The sequence below is a fragment of the Haemaphysalis longicornis genome, unplaced genomic scaffold, assembly GCF_048455015.1.
Source record: "Haemaphysalis longicornis isolate Haplotype H1 unplaced genomic scaffold, Haemaphysalis longicornis Haplotype H1 scaffold_3, whole genome shotgun sequence".
Taxonomy (NCBI): domain Eukaryota; kingdom Metazoa; phylum Arthropoda; class Arachnida; order Ixodida; family Ixodidae; genus Haemaphysalis; species Haemaphysalis longicornis.
This window is the reverse complement of record NW_027526335.1, coordinates 231,580,656-231,601,260: the sequence shown is the minus strand read 5'-3', so window position 1 is coordinate 231,601,260 and position 20,605 is coordinate 231,580,656. Positions and strand designations below refer to the sequence as shown.

The window sequence follows — 20,605 nt, the reverse complement described above, 5'->3', positions numbered from 1 at the left end:
TCTACGTGTAGCGAGAGGAGTTAGGTTCAGGCTGGATTTCACAAAAGTTACACTGGCCGTACGATGATAGTTACAAAGTACGAATCTCGCAGAACGGTTTTGTACAGCTTCAAGTTGGTTAGTGAGATTAGTATATCCAGGATCCCAGGTTTACGAAGCATACTCAAGTATGGGGCGCACATATGTAACATATAACTGTTTTTTGAGAGAAGAAGGTGCTAAGGAAAAATTTCGCCTTAAGTATCGAAGCCTGCGGTTAGCCTTAGGTGTTATAAAGAGTCAGAGTCTTCACCGGGTGATCCGCGGAACAATGGAGGTTCCCGGGACTCTTGCAGGCCGATGGGATGGGTGGAGTATTGCGCCACGCTGTCGGTTTCTGTGGTCTTTTTTGTCCTGTCAGGCACAAGACAAAACTCCGGCGGTAAACCTTGCACTCGGTGGCTTCCTCGACTTGGGCTGGCTCATTGGCTTCCAGAGGGCATATACAGCATTAGGGGGCGTACCCCGAACCTCTACCCGGTGTCACGCAGCCAAGTACGATGCAGGGTTCTTGAATGAACATACTTATTGAAGAGAGCCTCTGCTCCACAAAAACTTAAAATACAAGCGGCGTAAAAGCCGCCAACGAAGTCACGTGCGCAGATTGGCGTAGGCGAATCGAATTCCGCGGTGTTTGCCTTGCGAGCATTTAGCCTTCAGCATTAACCCTTCGAGAACTATCCAATCAGATCTAGAACGTTGGCGATTGAAGACGAACGTTAAATTCTAGCGACGTCAGGCGGTACAGCCTTCCTGTGAAATCAGACAGCCTGCGCCGCGTGAGAAGAGAAAGAGGGAAAAGCGCGCTTCACTACTAACGCAAATAGGATAGTTGGACGCGGCCAGACGCTGAAAAAAATAACAGTAATTAACAAACCGGAGGTTATAGTCTCCGGCAATATTACGAGAATACTACAAGCATTATCATACTGTCCAGTGTACACCCAGTCGCGTTACTTTGGGTAAACACCTTGTATCAATGCCCAATATGACCATCGCCCTGATCATTCCAATCTCCTAGGGTTTGCTGTCTGCTTCTCCGCGAGAAGTGTAAAAATGAAGGGAGCTCCACTAACGCGTTAGACCTGAAGGTAGCGAAGCTGAACGCAATCTTCGCGACCATCACGAAGGTTGCGTCCACGATTGCAGCCGATTTGCTTCTTGTTCACTGCCAGAACGACATCTTTTTTGCCATAAGTGTAAGTTTCCTTAATTTTTTTCAGTGATAATCCTTGGACATCACCTTGGAGGGGCGCATGCTATGACGCGGCTTTCTCGTTTCGAGCAAGTAGTTCCACGATTACGGCGAACGCTTGAGTTTTTTTTTTTTGCCGATCTTGGCCTATCTTTCTAAGGGGAGATGTTTGGCTTGACAAAAGTGCGTCAGGGACGCTGAGCGGTAGCTGCGAGGCACGCATCACGAGCGCTCGACATTGGCGTGGATTTTAACGCGATAGCGTTATGAGGCTTATTTTTCGATTTCTCCGTGGCTCCTAGACGTCCGCTATCAGCCGTACTCATCAGGCGTCCGCGGAAACACGTCACTGTTGCCGCCCGGAAGCTACTACTGAGGCAGCAAGATTCAAGGGCATCGCTGAATGTGTAATGTGGCGCAACGGTAACAGAAGTTTGGATAGGAGGACAATGATACAACGTCGTATACGAAAGAAAAGACGCGGTTTTAGCAGGTGCCGCGCCTGCTCGGTAAAGTTCGTTCTATGCTCAGTCGGTGGTAGCATGCCCGGCAGGCACCGTCGCCAGCCGTGCCCTACACTTACACCATCACGCTAAAGCCTGTTTCCACCATAAGATCAAAAAATATGAATTTCCGGTAATTCATGCCCCCAAGCTACACTTGGGCTACGAGGCACGCCGTAGCGGATATCTCAGGGCAAATTAGGACCACTTCAAGATCTTTAACGTGTTGCGAAATCTCGACACACTGGCGTTTTTTTTTCTTCTTCCATCGGGAAAACGGCCTCCGTGGCCGGGAATTGGACCTGCGTCCTTGGGATTAGTAGCTCAGCGCCTTACCCACTGAGCTACCTCGGTGTGTTTTCCAGCGAGACTTATGCCTGCAGCAACATAGCGTAGCCTAACTAAAGCCTCCCCTGTCAGAAAACCCCGCATTTTCCAGCATTAGGAGAGCGATGAAATACGCCGGAAAGAACGGAATACACTGGAAAACGTCGAGCCGGACGACAGTAACGCGGGGACCGCATTTTCCAGCGTTAGGAGAGCGATGTAATACGCCGGAAAGAACGGAAAGCACTGGAAAACGCTGCGCTGGAACTCATCAAAGCGGGGAGGATGCTGGAAAGCATCGAATAACGCGTTGACGTTGCATTTGGAGACTAGGGTTCAGATAGGGCGAACGGGTTAGTACGTTTCACGGCGCCGCTGCTTGGCTGGACACAGCAATGCCTCGCGCCGGTTACGTGGTCGACTGGTTGTAATCCAGCGCCGCGATCGACGCAGGTGCTCCGAAACGTAAAGTTTGCGGCCCGTGCGGTGACACAAAATCCCACTTTTTTAGCCTGCGCTTCGCGGAAACAATGCTCCGTACGAGCGACGATCATGTCGTTCAATTGCATTGCAAGCGTCTGTCATAAAGAAAGATTGTTGTATTGCTGCCATTAGGATTCCGTTCGTGTTTGAAAAGACCTTCGCTACAAATTTGCAGTTAACAACGCAACTTATCGTAGATAACGGTAAAGTTGAAACATCTAAGCGTAGCCCGCTAACCAAAATAATGGAGAAATAAAGCCCTTCGCAAATTCCTGGGGTTGTTTGAGTGAATCGCAATTGCATATATTGTACCTTGGACAACCTTTGATCAAAGAATCAGGCAATAAGGCTAGCCCGTTGGCAAAACGGACGCCTAAAGCGCAAGCAAGACTTGCTTTTTGAGGACGTGGTGCAATTATTGCAGTTCACATTGTGACCTGTATTTTTGGGCCTTTTAGAGCCCCATTGTCTCGATCAGCGTGCTGTTGTATTATTTGTTTTAGCGCGCAAACTGTTTATTTTAACGCGAACCATGTGTCCAATCAAGCTTAAATAGTGAAAACAAGATTTTAAAACCAGCTAACCAGTCGCCGCTACCGGTGTTAAAAAAAAGAAATGGCGCCAGTGAACCCATTACAATATCAAGATGTGTTAAAAAAGAAGAAATGTAGAAAGAAAGAAAACGCCCGCCTTCACTCCAGCAGGGCCGCTCGGAAGAAAGTCCGGGGATGCACCGTCACTGACGAAAACCTGTCACGCGACAGCACTCGCGGGGCGGGGGAGCCCACAATACGGAGAATCGAGAGGGGTGCGGAGGGGTCACGGCGCGAAACCAGCTCTCGTGATCGGCCGGGGAGCACTTCGTTCCTCCCTGCTTTTCGTCTTTCGGTCAAAATTCGTAGGTGGCTGCGTGGCTGAGTGGCCCGTCCACATTTCACATCGTCGATGTGCCTAGTTGAAGTTATGCGTAACGTTTTTGTAAAAACGTGCATCTTATGTCTCCGGGGAGTGTCAGCAGCAACATGTCAAGCTACGAAAGCTGTGGTAGAAGCAAGAACAGTGGTCCGGATTCCAAGCATCTCGAAGTGACGACTCCACTAGCGACGACACACCGTGGTGCTTGGGATTATTGGCACTTTGATGCGAGTGGATACGGCGACTCTCGGAGGCAGCGTGATTTGGTATACGTGCGATGTGCTTCGACGATCGACTGAAATTGCAAAGACCCCTGCATGACTTGGGCAGGTATCGTGCGCGCGTACTCTTCGTGATAGTGCTGCACCACGGAGACGTGCGCTTTTCGTCACAGGATACCCTACCAGGCCTTGGTGTACGAATGCATTGTCAACTGATCAAGGTTGATCAAGACAAGGAATCCAGCTAAGGATTCACTTTCTATTTTAATTCTAACGTTTTTCTGTTAAAATAAAAGAGGTTCACGAAATATGTGTTTACTTGAGTTTTAATGGCCATAAAAATATAAGGAACGAATTTTCGAACGGTTACTGTCGATGCTCGCTTAATATTTTTTTTTATCCGGGAGAATAAATTTGCTTTTATGAACAGATTGAGCGCTACTGACGGAACGCGATGATGAAACAATGCATTCAGCAGTGCGAAATCAGCTGACAAGTGCCGAAATGAGTCTAGCAAAATTTTGTAGCGCTACTTAGGTTTCCCCGATGGAAGGAATTCTGTATTTCTTGTTAACAGCCATGCGGGTTTGTAATTACACGGCTATTATTGACAAAAAGGCCTAGCGCGAGCACCGGTAAAGTGGCTAGCCACGCTATTGGCCGCGAGGCCCACCACTGGAGAGGCCGGCGCTGCGATCGTTTTGTAGTCACTCCTACGATCACCGTTCCTATCTTGCTGCGTAGTTGGCTTGCAGCGCGTGACACTTGGCTTAGGAAGCGTGTTCTAAAAGTATTTTCGTGTTAATTTCCTTCGTTTGAAGTTAATTCTCAGTGAGTCAAGCGCAGTTCGACCTAATGGTGACTGTATAACCGTATAAACTGTGGTAGATTATCCGCAAACACCATGAGCGTGGTGGTGTATTACGCATGCGACCGAAGCGTAAGCAGCGGCTTGTTTCCCCGATCAACAATGCGGACTACGGCGATCGCTGAGTGAAGTTTCTAGATTTCCCTCGTTTGCAAGAAATGTATAAAGCAGGAAATCGTGAAGCGTTAACTGCTCGCAGAAGCATACGCACCCGCCGTGCCTGCCCGCACAGCCGACGGTGCGGCTCGAACCGACGCAGGTCGCGGCAGCAACAACTTGTCGCCGCTTTTTAAAATCACACAAGTCGTGGAAAAGAAGTTCCAGATTGGTGAAAGTGGATGTTAGTGTAATGAAAAATTCTGATAGGTAGTGTCATCAGCTGTGGTTTTCAAAGCGATGCTCAAATATCTGCCGCGATTTACGCCGACCGGCCGCGGAGGTCGGTCCCGGCAGCGCCGGCCCGTTCACGCACGGTGCGGCGAGCGGCCGAAGGATGGCTATGCTTGCGCGCAAGAATCGGCCGAGGCCGTGCAGGTATCTTGATCGTCGATCGCTTCAACGGAAATCACCGCGCTTACAGAGTTCCCAGCGCGTTGAAACGTTCTGTTACGGACTGTCATTCGCAACTCTAACGGCGATGAAATACATGCTGCGACGCCAAGCCTAAAGTTCCCAACATCCGATTACGTGCATCCGAAGCCGGCTGCGAGCTGTTGGCGAAGGCCCTCCCGTCGCGCACGCGCGTGTTGCGTTTGGGTTCCTCTAACTTCTTGGGGGCCCCCAACGCTCGGTTCTCCTATTCTAAATATCCCCATTACCCGAAATCATTAACGACGTGTTTCTCCTCGTACGCAGCCTCGCCTTCTGTGAGCAGTCGTGAGTTTCGAAATTGATGCTTGAGAAGTGCCGGCTTACTGTAAACATACAAAACACGCTGCAATTATAAATTACCACGCCGAGCACCTAATGAAAACTAAATATAGCCTTGTCCGAACCCGCTCGAAGGCGTTAAAAACTCGCGTTCATACCGTTCATACATTGCGGACAAGTCGCGAAAAGTAAACATCAGCAGTGCAGAGTACAGGCTACGGCAGTGATCGTTAATCAAATCCGGGCATGACTATAAAAACATCGTAGGGGAAATAGGCTCTGACCAAGCCAAACTGCAGACCATAAAAATACTTTTAAGCATGTGCGGCGAAGCAATCTGATCAGCGTTCTCGCGTCATTCATTTACCAGGCAATACGAGCAGTTCGCGCGGTGAGATCATAAGTGAGCGACGCGTTTCCGTCGCTGTTACAAGGTGTTTGCTTGCACACACATGTCCCGTCACAAGTATTTTATAATGAATTTACAGCGTACTTTTCTCGGCATCAGTTCCATCGTCCTTGGCGTTAGCTGGCTGCGTATGTAAGAGCTGTGGGTCGCGATTGTAGCAACTACTTAAACGCGGCGGTGTCGCCGGGAACAAGCGAGTCGCTGATTTCTTGCCCGAATTATTTGGTTGACAGACAACTTTTTTTGGTAATTTACATCAAACCCACAAGGAGCGGGCGAGACGGTGGCCACTAGAAAAAAACACGCTTCCGCATACGCACGGGAAATCTGCTGTAGCAGACGACAACACGATTCGGCGTCCTACAAGTGACGTCACTCGTAGGTGGCGCCACGGTATGTCCTCGAGGCCAATACGCTGGAGACGGCGTGGTCTCCGGCGTGTTCCTGCGTCACGTGCCAGCGCGCGCCGGTTCCACGCATTTCCGCGTCCGGCGTGTTCCAGCGCCCAGGGTCCGGCGCGCTCCAGCGTTTTCCGCGTCCGGCGTATTTCAGCGTTAGGTAGTCCCATAATGAGGCATTCGCTAGAAGCGGAGCTCTAGCGCCGCTGGGTTTTCCGATAGGGTCGGGCAAAGGATTAACGCCGGTCTCTCAGAAATGAAGGATGGCATAGATTATAAGCAGAAAAGAACTAAAATAAAGCCTACTATACAGCGTATAATGACATAATTATCAAAATACTTTTCAAAACACTTTTCAGCTCGGTTTGGCAAACGACAGATGGTGCCTCGCTGCCAAGCTAAAAATCACCCTAAAATAGGTATGGATGTCCTCCTAGAGAACAGTCGCGTAAGAAGGCTCGGAATTGCTCTAGAGACAAGCGGTAGTGACAAACTCACAATCGCCAAAAACAAAACAAGAATCAATGGCCCACAAACAAAACACCCAACCGAGGGCAGAGCAAGAAAAACCGAAAAAAATGATAAGACTCATCGAACCACTGATGATCACGCAAATATTGCAGCGCTACCACCCGAGGCCCTCCCTGCGCTCCAACACCTTCCCGAGGACATTGAAATTTCTATCGTCTGGACCCCAGGCCATGCTGGCTTTACCGGCAAGGAGGCGGCTCATGCCGCAGCCCGTGATCTCCTTACCCGGGCACTTCCAACCGCAAGGACCGACACACCCGGGCGCCTCATATCTGATCATGAAATTCTAACTCCGCTGGACTCTACCTACAGCTCCCTCCTCGCGCACTACACACACATCAGAAGAAGATACCCTCCTCCACACCACAGTCTCTCCAACCACCAAGCTCACATATATCGGCGTCTACAAACAGAAACCTTTTACAACCACACTATACTCTCCCACATATCTCCGTCCATTTTCCCCCACAACTGCCCACAATGTGACGTTCTTCTCACAACCTACCACCTTGTGTATTCATGTCCCCACCACCCCCACCCCATTCACTCCCCCTCCCTTGAGCAGTGGGAGTCTGCGCTGACCAGCTCGGCGCCGGAGCATCAAATAGCTGGTGCAACGAGCCCTGGATTCGGCGCAGGCTCGCGGCCTCCTGGACGTAGGAGGCTGACCACGTCCCTTTCCAGCTCCCTTGGCTGCTCAATAAAAAAACTGTTTTTTACCACCACCACCTACCATACAACAAATTTACCCGCACCAAAGAAAATGCAAGGAACACCATCATCAGGACACCATGTAAGGAAGCCCTCAACCTCGCACGTTTGACCGTGAGACGAACTAAAAAGGGTGTACCTCCGGGGTAACAGAATGACAGGTATAGACGGGTCTAGGATAAGGGGATGGCCATACTGTTGATGCAGGGACAAAATAAGAATGGACCCGGGAAGCGCAGAGTAAGAGCGGGTGAATGTTAATGGGAGAGTCATTCGCCCTGCAGTCGTCCTAAAAAGGATGTTGGTTATTATGACGATGAATACGTCCTCAGCTTGTGTCTTTCTAACGCATTTCAAAAAACCAAGAAAGGTCACCCTCCTAGCACCACGTAAGTGGATGGAAAAACAAAATCGAGAGGAGCCACCGAACAGTAGACCGGCACCGCCCACCCCTCTGAAAAGAAACTACTGCAGGTGATGATAGACATGGCACCGATACAGCGACCGCGCATAAAAACTACCCGCTGCCAAAAACATGATCCAATCCTACACATGAAGAGGCGATATGGCAAAATCATGTTCGTTTGGGGAAAGTTCTAATATCATGACACCACACTATACGCCGACTGTGGCATGTAGCAAACCACGAGGCCCCAATTGTTATAGTTGACTACTCTGGCGATCTTTTTGACTGTATGACCCTGGAACATACACGAACAAACCAGTTGAAGTTGGAGCCATCACCGTGGCAATCCGAATAGCTGCGTAACAATAGCAGCGTAACAATAGCAGCGTAACAAATAGCAGCGTAACAATACAGACTCTCAAAGGACATTATACTGTTTTCTGGCGGCAGAATGCCTAAGCCCTTCGGTAACACATTCCCATTCACAAGAGAAAAAGGTAACGTCACCTGGGCACCCAGACGTGGAAGAGAAGGACGCACTGACCCCAAAGGCAGATGAATTCACACACGTTGCTACTTGCGACCACGACTACCACTCTGCCCTCCTCGAAAAACTTTAGGAATGAATCCTCATCCTATGCTTAGGAACACGATATTTCCCTTTGCAACAACGAGGTCTCAATGCCGAAGAATCGCAATCTTTGTGGACGAAAAGCCAACAGAAGAATGTGAAAATCAATGTGCGATAAGCTGTTCCGAGGGAACAGCAGAAATTATCTTAAAACTGTGCTAAATCAGGCAAACATCCACCTCTTGCACGCAACCTAGCCATGTCCAAGGGTATGATTAGGGGAGAACAACTCAAACAAGATATTTCGCTTCTTCGAGACATGGGAGGCAGCTTTGACCAGCTCGTTAACACGAAATCAGCGCGAACTGATTGAGAGGGCTGCATCGGGTGCCGTAGACTCAGGTGCCATCTTTGAGCTCCCTGCCACCTGTTATCCCAATATCCTACAACTATTTATTTCTCTCTCTCCCTCTCTCATCTCTCTTTCTCTCCCTCTCTCATCTCTCTCTATTTATCTCTCTCTCTCTCTTACTGAACAAAAATTTATCTCTCTCTTTCTTTTTCTCTCTCTACGAAAAAATCAAAATTGTTCAGCCGGGCCTAGCATCATCGAATAAACATATTGATACACTGACACTGACGTCTCCTCACTGAAACTTAAGAACACCTCGCATCTGCAATTTTTCCCCCTCACATCTTAAGCCACAGAAGGAGCGCCCAGAGCTTTTGTCTCTCCTGAGCCAAGTCTATTTAAAACCCTGGTTGCCAGTCTTTCTCTTTTCGATGACCTTTAGTGCAGGGCAAGCATAGATCGGTAATGCAGCAACTGCGTACAAAAACGCTCCGTAGGAGTCGAAGTATCGCCATCGCGCCTTACATCTTAGGATTCTCACGGGGATTTCTGTGCAACTTTTTGTTAACTGCCCGAAGGTCGCCGCAGTCTTCGGTACGCTTGGCTTGAGAAACGTGCGCAGAGGACGCTGGGCACTCGTCTTCAGGCACGTTAGGCATTTCCTTGTTTTTTAAACTGCCGGGTTGTCGCCGCGAGGCCCATGCTCACGTGTGCATGCTTGGCAATTTCTTGGTAATTTGAACTTTGGACACGGAAAAACCAAATGTTTTTTCCTTCAATGCCTTTTTTATTTTCAGAAATGGCCATCGACCCAAGGACACAAAATGTTTCTGAACGCCTGTACACCGAACAGGGTACGTTGTCATTCGTTTTTAAAAACGTTTGATGTCGACATATTTTTAAGTGCCCACATTTCTTTCCTTTTAGGTTCCTATGTACCAGAAAAAATATATCCAGAGCTGATGATTGTGGTTGACAGCGCTTTCAGATCACAATTCTCCTCATCAAAAAAGTTGCTCAAATACGTCCTTGTCACCGTGAATGCTGTAAGTTTGTACCCTCATTGTCGTTGTCTTGTGGATTCAGCTTTTTTTGGGGGGTTTATCAATACAACTTGAAAAGACAGGTGTAGACGCACGAAGAAAGTATATTCAAAATATTATCACTGTCGTACCATGCATTCATTCATATTGCACTTCGTACGTCCACCTCACTTAGACGTATCATGTATTACTTGCATTTTTCATCTCATTTCACTTTATTTATTTCATACTGGAGACCTTCGCATATCCAAGCAGGTGGGCACGGTACAAGTAAACATTACATATACAGGCACTGAAGTCAAGTAGAAATGAAAAAGGAAAAAGGAAAGAATTCGACACACAAGTACAGGGTTACAGACCCAAACAATACACAGGTAGCAAAACAGCCAAAGTGAATCTTTATACAGAGTCTTTTAGGAACTTCCATTCTTCCACTGTTCGTGAAAAAAAAGAAAATTTAAATGTATCTGTCCGTGCAAAATAAGGTGTTAGGGTTCCGGGGTGATGGTGTCTCGTATGGCTTGTCGATATGGGTGTCAGGTAATGTGTCGAGTCTAGAGCTGTTTCTCTCTGAAGAAGGTCCCTGTCGGAAAACCTAGCGGCGCCGAAGCTCCGCTTCCAGCGAATGCCTGATTATGGGACTACTTAACGCTGAAATACGCCGGACGCGGAAACGCTGGAGCGCACCGGACCCTGGAACACGCCGGACGCGGAAACGCGTAGATCCGGCGCGCTGGAACGTGACGCAGGAACACGCCGGAGACCACGCCGTCTCCAGCGTATAGCGTGGCCGGAGCTCGCGCTAGGCCTTTTTCCTTTAATAGCCGTGTAATTACAAACCCGCATGGCTGTTAACAAGAAATGCAGAATTCCTTCCTACGGGGAAATCTAAGTAGCGCTACAAAACTTAGCTAGACTCATTTGGCCACTTTTCAGCTGATTTCGCTCTGCTAGATGCATTGTTTAATCATCGCGTTCCGTCAGTAGCGCTCAATCTGTTCATAAAAGCAAATTTATTCTCCCGGATAAAAAAAATATTAAACGAGCATCAACAGTAACCGTTCAAAAATTCGTTCCTTATATATTCAGGGCCATTAAAACACACGTAAACACATATTTCTTGAACCTCTTTTATTTTCACAGCAAAGCGTGAGAATTAAAATAGAAAGTCAATTCTTAGCTGGATTCCTTGCCTTGGTGAACCTTGATCCGTTGACAATGCATTCGTACAGCAAGGCCTGGAAGGGTATCTTGTGACGAAAAGCGCACGTCTCCGTGGTGCAGCACTATCACGAAGAGTATACGCGCACGATACCTGGCCAAGTCATGCAGGGGTCTTTGCAATTTCAGTCGATCGTGGAAGCACATCGCACGTATTCCAAATCACACTGCCTCCGAGAGTCGTCGTATCCACTCGCATCAAAGTGCCAATAATCCCAAGCACCACGGTGTGTCGTCGCTAGTGGAGTCGCCACTTCGAGATGCTTGCAATCCGGACCACTGTTCTTGCTTCTACCACAGCTTTCGTAGCTTGACATGTTGCTGCTGACACTTCCCGGTGACATAAGATGCACGTTTTTACAAAAAAGTTACGCGTAACTTCAACTAGGCACAGCGCCGATGTGAAATGGGGACGGGCCACTCAGCCATGCAGCCACCTACGAATTTTGACCGAAAGGCGAAAAGCAGGGAGGAACGAAGTGCTCCCAGGTCGATCACGAGAGCTTGTTCTGCGCCGCGACCCCTCCGCACCCATCTCGATTCTGCGTATTCTGGGCTCCCCCGCCCCGCGAGTGCTGTCGCGCGACAGGTTTTCGTTAGTGACGGTGCATCCCCGGGCTTTCTCCCGAGCGGCCCTGCTGGAGCGAAGGCGGGCATTTTCTTTCTTTCTACATTTATTCTTTTTAATCACATATTGGTATTGTAATGGGTTCACTGGAGCCATTTCTTTTTCTTTTAACACCGGTAGCGGCAACTGGTTAGCTGGTTTTAAAATCTTATTTTCACTAAGCTTGATTGGACACATGGTTCGCGTTAAAATAAACAGGTTGCTCGCTAAAAAAACATTAGAGCGGCACGCAGATTGAGACAATGGGGCTCTCAAAGGCCCAGAGATACATGTCACAATGTGAACTGCAATAATTACACCACGTCCTCAAAAAGCAAGTCTTGCTTGCCCTTTATGCGTCCGTTTTGCCAACGGGCTACCCTTATTGCCTGATTCTTTCATCAAAGGTTGTCCACGGTACAATATATGCAATTGCAATTCACTCAAACAACCCCAGGAATTTGCGAAGGGCTTTATTTCTCCATTATTTTGTTTAGCGGGCTACGCTTAGATGTTTCAACTTTACCGTTATCTACGATAAGTTGCGTTGTTAACTGCAAATTTGTAGCGAAGGTCTTTTCAAACACGAACGGAATCCTAATGGCAGCAATACAACAAACTTTCTTTATGACAGACGCTTGCAATGCAATTGAACGACATGATCGTCGCTCGTACGGAGCATTGTTTCCGCGAAGCGCAGGCTAAAAAAGTGGGATTTTGTGGCACCGCAAAGGCCGCAAACGCCAAGTTTCGGCGCATCTGCGTCCATCGCGGCGCTGGATTACAACCATTCGACTACGTAACCGGCGCGAGGTATTGCTGTGTCCAGCCAACCACCGGCGCCGTGAGAACGTACTGACCCGTTCGCCCTATCTGAATCCCAGTCTCCAAAGGCAACGTTCCCGTGTTATTCGACGCTTTCCAGCAACCTCTCCGCGTTGATGTCTTCCAGCGCGAAGTTTTCCGGTGCTTTCCGTTCTTTCCGGCGTAGTTCATCACTATCCTTACGCTGGAAAATGCGGTCCCCGCGTTACTGTCGTCCGGCTCGGCGTTTTCCAGTGTATTCCGTTCTTTCCGGCGTATTCCATCGCTCTCCTAATGATGGAAAACGCGGGGTTTTCCGACAGGGGAGGGAAAGAAAATCAAGCCTAACTGTCTTCCGTCGTGACTCAAGGAGTTCAATGCTATTAGCTCTAATTAAATCAGAAGGTGAATCGGTGTGACGACACGTAGTATATATATATATATCTTACAGCTTTTCTTTGGATTTGTTCTAGTTTATTGACGTTTTTCTGTGTGAACGGGTCCGGTATTACGCATGCATATTCTAACTTTGGTCGGATTATTGATCGGTAGGCCAGGAGTTTGACATCTGAAGGAGCAAACATTGTGCCGTTTCATTTCCGCGGAATCATGCTTGTTTTTTTTTCTAGTCATACTTTTTGTTTTTTCGAGACATGCTTGTTTTCCAGTTCCCCTTTTGCATAAACCAAGTTGAAGTCTAGCGTGTGTTCCGTCTTTGCTTTCTTTGTCCTGAGTTAAAGTTCGCTAGAAGTATGAGTTCATTAGTCAGTAACCAACTCGCCCAACTCTCCGCTTTAACCTCAATTTGTCTCGTTTCTTAATTTGTCTCGTAAGAAAGACAGTTTACGGAAGGTGGAAACGGAAATATTGTCAATATGTTGATTCCAAGATGAATTACTTGTGAGTGTTACTCCTAAATATTTGAACTCAGAAACTTAATGTACAGGTTTCTCACTTAGTGTATAAGTATACTGAAGTGGATTTTTCTTCCGGGCTATACGCAATGTAAGGATCTCCGTCGCCAGCGCAATTCACAAAGGAGCAACCGGAGTATAGGCAGCACTGTCCACTCGCCATGAGAGTGTACGTGCGGAAACAGTAGAGCATCATCATCGCAGTCAAGCGGCACGGCAGCCGCATCGCGAACGCTTGGAAGGAAGAAGAAGCTGCTTCTCGTTTTTGCTCTCGGTCAACACGACAAAGCGGACTTCGTGCTCCTGACTCCGTGAGCTGACTTTGCGGTCTCACAGTCCTTCGGACTTGGAATAAATCCTCCTTGCAGCATATATACAGTTTTATCGAAGTTCAAAGCCATTCCCCAGCGATTGCATAATTGAAAAGCATTAAACAAACTGTCATTAAGGTCATATTGAGTTTCAGGGCAAGTAATTTCATTATACAAAACACAATCGTCTGCGAACAGGCGAATTGGCACAGATGAACATACCACACTTACAATATCATTTATACACAGCAGGAACAGCAGGGGTCCCAAGACACTGAATTAGCGTCACGACTGGGGCCAGTTGGTTCATTCTGATCTTGAACAACAGCGCCAAAGACAAGTACTAAGAAAGGAGCGCAGACAAGCGCTGCAAACGCTGTGCAGCGCTTGTCTGTGCTTCTTTGTTAGTCCTTGTCTTTTGCGCTGTTGTTTAAGACCCAAGTCACTCCCTTGTGGTACTCCGGAGGCGACAGGAAGGCAGCCCGATCGTTGATCCCCGATTTCAACGTACTGAATTTGGTTTTTTTTTTAAGTAATGAATAACCCAGAAATCCAGATGCGATTAAGACCAATATTGTTTAATTTTAGTATTAGTCTGTCATGAGGAACCCTGTCAAACGCTTTGCTATAATCAAAGAATATCACATCAATTTGACCGTTTTTATCTAGATTTGATGCAAAGGAATGAGTTATAGTGAGCAGTTGAGTCACAGTAGAAAAACCCTTTCTGAAACCATGTTGAGAATCAGGACAGCATTATTTTCAAGATATTCGGTGATATGATTCCCGATTATATGCTCAATTAATTTAGAGCATGGTGATGTTGAGGACGATAATTTTCAAAAAGCAAGCGGTTACCTTTTTTAAATACCGGTGCAACTCGGCCACCCTTCCAGTCACAAGGGAGCTTTGAAGACATCAAAGATACACAGAATATAATCACAGGATATTTCGCGATCACTTCAGCATATCGGCAAAGAAAGGTGTTTGAAATATGATCAGGACCACTTGATTTCCTAGTTTGCAGTTTTAAGAGCATAGAAAAACACCAGGGTATGAAACAAAGTTGGCCTCTTCTGTGTGAAACAATGTAACATCAGATGGATATACACTTGGGCTAGAAAACACGTAATGGAAGTATATGTTAAAATGCTCAGCTATAATATTTTTGACCGTAACAATAGAGTCATTTACAAACATTACGGATACAGGCGTTTTATCAGTCAAGTGGTACCAAAATTTATCTGGGTAATTTTTCATGAAATTTGGGAGAGTTGTTTCGAAATAATAATCCTTAAAAGAACGCACAGCTTTTGCGAGGCTAGCCTCCAATGGTCCGATTTTAATCGAATCCACAGGCGTCTTTTTTAGAAGTTTAATTTTACGTTTCCAGTGAATAATATTTTTTTTTCTCCCGGCCAGACGGGATTCCGTCACTGTCTCGAAGTCTCGAAGTGAATAATACTACGCGTTATCCAGGGGGTCTGTTTGTGAGTCTTCTTTTGGGACAAATTTTCGCTTGGGGCAAATATAGCTAAACAGTATTCACACCTTTTCTTAAACCGTGCCCAGAGAGCGCATACATAATGATTGTAAAAATCAACAAGACCGGTCTCCAGATAATCAATTATGGACGCGTCGTCTGCACGGGAGTAGTCTTTGAAAGACCGCGCTTGACAGCGTTTGTTATCACCACGTTTCAGCAGTGGGACGGAAAGGCCCAAAAGATAGTGATCAGATAATCCCGCCTCGACAGACACGGTATATTCGCTAAACGCACGATTGATAAATATCAGATCTAAAACTGAACTGCAAGCACTGAACTGTTGTGCCAGGTTTCCACTTGGATCTTCGGGGAAAAGTGGCAGTGGTCGCATCAAGGTATGCGGGCGACTAGCCGTGTCTGCCTCCCTACTTATCTTCATGATACCGCTTGTCCTTTTTTTTCACGTTCTTTACCTCTTTTTATACGTCAATGGCTGCTTGTCATCGCGATCCTTTCTTTTTTACGCTTTTTTTTTCTCTGTTCTCTTTCCACAAAAAGTACCTCTACTGCCCGTCTGGTCGGGTGCTGCTGTTCTGCCTGCCTTCCCACAAGCACTGCGTGCTTAGGAAGGCAAGAAATCCCTTGTACCCCTATGATGTGCAATAAACTATCTATCTATCTATCTATCTATCTAATACCCGCTGCGGTGGCTCAGTGGCTAAGGCGTTGCGCTGCTGAGGACGAGGTCGCTGCTTCGATTCCCGGCCGCGGCGGCCGCTTTTCTGATGGAGGCGAAAAGCAAAAACGCCCGTGTGCACGAGATTTCGGCGCACGATAAAGATCCCCAGGTGGTCAAAATTAATCCGGAGCCCTCCACTACGGCGCGCCTCATCGTCTGCGTTGCGTCGGCGCGTAAACCCTACAAATCAATCAATCTATCTACTGCCGGGTACAGCTGAACGGGGTACCCATTCTATGCGCATCTGCAGTAGAGTTCTTCGTGCTAAGTGATGAATGGCATCTGCGAACGCTGTAGCTTGTGTTATGCGGCGTATGTCCTGGATGGCTTGCGTAGAGTCTGTGCGTATTATTAGTCCACAGTATGGCCCTGCCTGGACAATAGGAAGTATTGCGGCCATCCCATCGTGTAGCGCTGCGAGTTCAGCAAGATACGCTGGTGGCATCGGGTTAGCTTCATTAGAGCAACATTGGTCCACCTCTGGTAGCTGGGGGCAGATGATTGCAGTGTGCACCATGGCGTTTTTGACGCTGGCGTCTACATATGCAATTGCCGTTTCCGCGTCTGGGCTATGTAGGCGAGAGACTTGGGCCGTGGCCTGGCGAGGTACCGGGTGACGGAGGCGACCGATTGATTTGTTGTCTTTTAACTGTACTCGCTGCCACGGAGGAATGTTTGAACTTTTCAGAGTGGTACTTGGTACTTGGTACTTGGCTAGCGCAGCGGCGGCAGCGGTCATCGAGATTTTACAGGCCCGGGCAGAGCGGCGTTGGTGCACCAGCTCATCAATCGTATTGAGTTGGGCCTCCCCCTGCAGAGTCGGTATTGGGGTCATTCGGGGTAGTCGAGTAATGGCCCGCATGTCATCCCGGTTGATGGCTTCGACGCGATCCCAGTCCCTCATAGTGAGATGGTGGAATTGAGCCTGGTACACGAGTCTGGGTTGCAACACTGACCGCACAAGGAGGCGAGCAACGCTGGTGCGCGACTCGCCAGCCTTCGTCACCGTTCGACGTATCAAGTGTATTGTCCGTGCGGCACGATCCTTCGCACTCTTCACCCATGAAGCCGCGGACCGAGACGAGGCAACATCAAGGCCCAGCACACGAATAGTTTGGACCTCCCGTAGAGGTTGTTGATGAATAACCAACTTGACAGGCCGTTTCTCAATTCGGCGTCGCCCATGTTTGTTAGTCACTGACATGTATGACGTTTTTTCTTCCGATAGTTCAAGTCCTACTTGGGCGCACCAGGAATCAATCATATTTAACGCCGTTTGTTTGTAGCGCGTTTTTTGGACAGAGATGTCAGGATGCACGGACCACACAGTAATGTCGTCAGCATACATGATGTAATACGCGTCAGGTATCTCCGCCAACCGCCAAGCTAGGGGAAAGAAGGCGATATTGAACAATACCGGCGCCAACACAGAGCCCTGTGGAACACCACGGTGCGATATGAAGTATCCTGTAGCCTTCCCGGCCATGCGAAGGGTCAAGGTGCGGTCCAGAAGAAGGGCGTTCACAAATGTGCAGACACGGCGGGGCAGTGTAATCCACTCTAGTACCCGAACAATGACTTCGCGGCTGACATTGTCGTAGGCCTTCTTAACATCCATTGCAAGGACGGTTCGAATCCGGCGAGAGCATCCTCCGATCAGGATCATATCAGAAAAGTGCTGCAGTCAGTCTTCGACGCCCAACTGGGGTCGGAATCCAATTTGGGCGGGATGGTACCAGGAATATCGCTCAAGCCACCAAGTAAGACGTGTAGCTAGCATGCGCTCCATCAGCTTACAAATCGTTGATGTCAGAGCTATTGGCCGAAGGTGAGAAATCCGGTCTGGTGTTTTGCCGGGCTTCGGGATAGCAACGATTTCCGCGTAAGGCCAGGAATCAGGAATCGCGGCTGAAGTCCACGCTGCATTTGTGGCTTCAAGTATGACGTCAAGTGTAGTGCCTTCCGTGTTCTTAAATAGTTCCTAAGGGATGCCATCAGGTCCCGGTGCAGTGCGGGGCCTGGCATGGTCGATGGTTGCCAAACATTCTGCCATTGCAAAGGGGGCCTGAATCCCTTCAATGTCACTGCATGTGGGCAATGAACCGGCGAATGCCGGTAGGCAGTTTGGAATCGTAAAGACAGCTGGTGGAGTGTCAAAGGCGGGAAAGAAGGTACTTGCAGCGAGAGAGGCAAAAGCGGATGATGTCTGGCCAGATGCTACAAGGGCACTAGCTGCTGGATCGGGAGGGCGGTGACCACGCTCCATTGCTTGGAATGTTCGCCGAACCGAGGCATTAGACGACGAAGGGCCAAGCGAGGCGCACCAGTCTAGCCAGCGGCCCCGTGACAGTCGTCGTTCATGTCGTCGGGCTGCTGCTGTGAGGCGGTTAAGGTTCAGACGTGCCTCAATTGATGCGGGATTCCGGATTGACATTAGCTCAGCTTGACGGCGCGCGGCCCACAGACGACAAAGTTGTAGGTCAGGAGGACTGTGTGTGTGTGTAGGTCAGGGGCAGGCCGCGATTCCTCAACCCACGTCGTACGAGTCGCTGCTTCCAAAGCCACGCGGAGACTCTGGCACGGGTCAGGTAAGGTGCTGCTGGAGACGATCGTAGCTGCTGTCGATCGAAAGACGTCCCAGTCTACCACCCGACACTGTCTTCGAAGACGATTCGCCCGGCCGGGAGAAAGGTTGAGATAAATCGGATGGTGGTCACTCCCACAGCAGTCTGGCTCACACATCCAGGACACTGAAGCACTTCGTAACCACCACGATAAGTCAGGTGAGCTTGGAGAAGCACGTGGATGTTCACGGCGTCATGTAGACACTGACACGTCATTTAGGAGAACAAACTGAGCGTCCGTAAACGTGTCGTACACACACACACCACGCACACTGGAAGTGACGTAGCCCCACGTAGTGTGTGGAGCGTTGAAATCCCCCGCCACAAAAATTGGACAGTCGGGATGCCGTCGACGCAGATGGGAAAGCCAGCCGAGGCATAGTTCAGCTGTACGGCCGCTGTAGGGGAGTGCATAGTATGACACTATGATGACGTCCACACGGGGGAGGCGAATCAGCCCAACGGTGACTTCCTGCCACAGTGTGCATCATCGCCCCAAGTCTATGCGGGTTTGAGGAAAAATTGACCGGGCATACACAGCTACCTTTCCTGAAGGGACATCAGGCATTGTGGTTCGGCGATCCAGAATGGACGGAGATGAATAAGCCACATATCCAGGAATGGAAGGGAGGCCATTTGTTTCCGGGAGTAGTAGTGCCCATACATGTAGCTTCCCGTACAGAATGCGTTGCCTAAGTTCTCCAACCTTGCCCGATATACCCCGGCAGTTCCATTGTAGAACGCCTTGCGACGAGCCCACAGATACAGGAACCATAACAGGTGGAGGATAGCCAACAATACCGAGGTGAGAGTCTGGAGTTGTTTCGCCACGAAACACAGCAGTTCTTGAGGTGACATGGTTGTCGACGTGGAACCCTCGATAACTGGAGGCAGTGGCAGGGTCGCCGATTGGGTTTCAGTGGAGCGGTTGTTCACGCGCTGGCGCTGAAGAATTGCACGGCGTTGCTCAAGATGCTGAATTTCCTTTTGTAACGTAGCCAGTGTGTTATCAATTGCTCATTCTTCCTCCATATCATAAGCAGGTGATTCTTGTGCGGGTGATGAACGTCGACGGCCTGCACGGGGCGTTTTAACCGCTGCGCTATAGGTTATCGTCTCTGTAGCTGGAGGTTCAGCTGCGGCCGCGTCTTCCTCTAAGGGAGCCAAAACAGCGTATCGATTAGATGTCGGCACCTAATCTGGCAGTGGAGATTCACGGCAAATTTAGTTTCGCTTTGAACGCCGCTCGCGAACTTTCTTGTTTGCCTCCAACTTCGTAGGGCACTTCCGGGAAGTAATATCATGGTCATCTGACTTACAGAGGCCGCATCGGAAAACCTGTGGAGCCGTGGCTTCCATAGGGTCTTCCTTCGGCGGGTAAGGGCAGAAAGATTTCATGTGCCCTTATATGTAACATGCGTAGCAGTACACAACTGATGGCTTAAACGGCCCAGGGCGCCAAGATGCACCCATAGTAGATGATACGGTCCGGAGGAGTAGGCGGGCCCCGCAGGGTCACGAGACAGGTGCGGCTTTTCCCCATGTATCGGACCGCGACCACTTCGTGAGTACTGCAGTAGAGCTCCTGGCGAAGCTGTTCAGGTGCCTCACCGGAGACTACGCCAGACACCACATAGCGTCTCAAGTCCGTTCCAGCTGCCAGGTATGCTTGAACCTGTATGTAGTCAGACTGCGAGACCTGTATGCTGTTTAACGACTGGAGCACAGTGGCTTGATCCAAAGAGGGCACCCATACCGATACGGTATTGGTAGGTTTGTGCACGGCAAAACAACGAAAGCCTGGGATGTTGAGACAGGTGGCCACTGCCTCTTGAATCAGCCGATTGGGTACTGTGGACATGTCGAAGCTAGTTCGGGGTTTGATGAAAACCTTATACGAGGCGGCCTGAGGTGCTAGCGAAGCTGATGTTGACATAGCAGACGGGCGGGATCGTTTTGACTCGTCCTGCGTTGCGTTTCGTTCCGGGCCTGTAGACTGAACGGACTCTTAACCGCACTTAACGGCGGTATCGGAGTACTCACTTGCCGTTGAGATG

General features: G+C 48.9%; 1 protein-coding gene across 1 annotated transcript in view; it reads left to right on the top strand.

Annotated features, from left to right (window-relative positions):
* Positions 1-20,605, top strand: part of LOC144176045 (venom metalloproteinase antarease-like TtrivMP_A) — a 258,958-nt gene that overhangs the window by 69,170 nt on the left and 169,183 nt on the right. The window contains exons 5-6 of the mRNA XM_077705165.1: positions 9,597-9,653; positions 9,727-9,845. Of these exons, the coding sequence (XP_077561291.1) occupies positions 9,597-9,653; positions 9,727-9,845 (176 nt within the window). The remainder of the gene's footprint in view (positions 1-9,596; positions 9,654-9,726; positions 9,846-20,605) is intronic.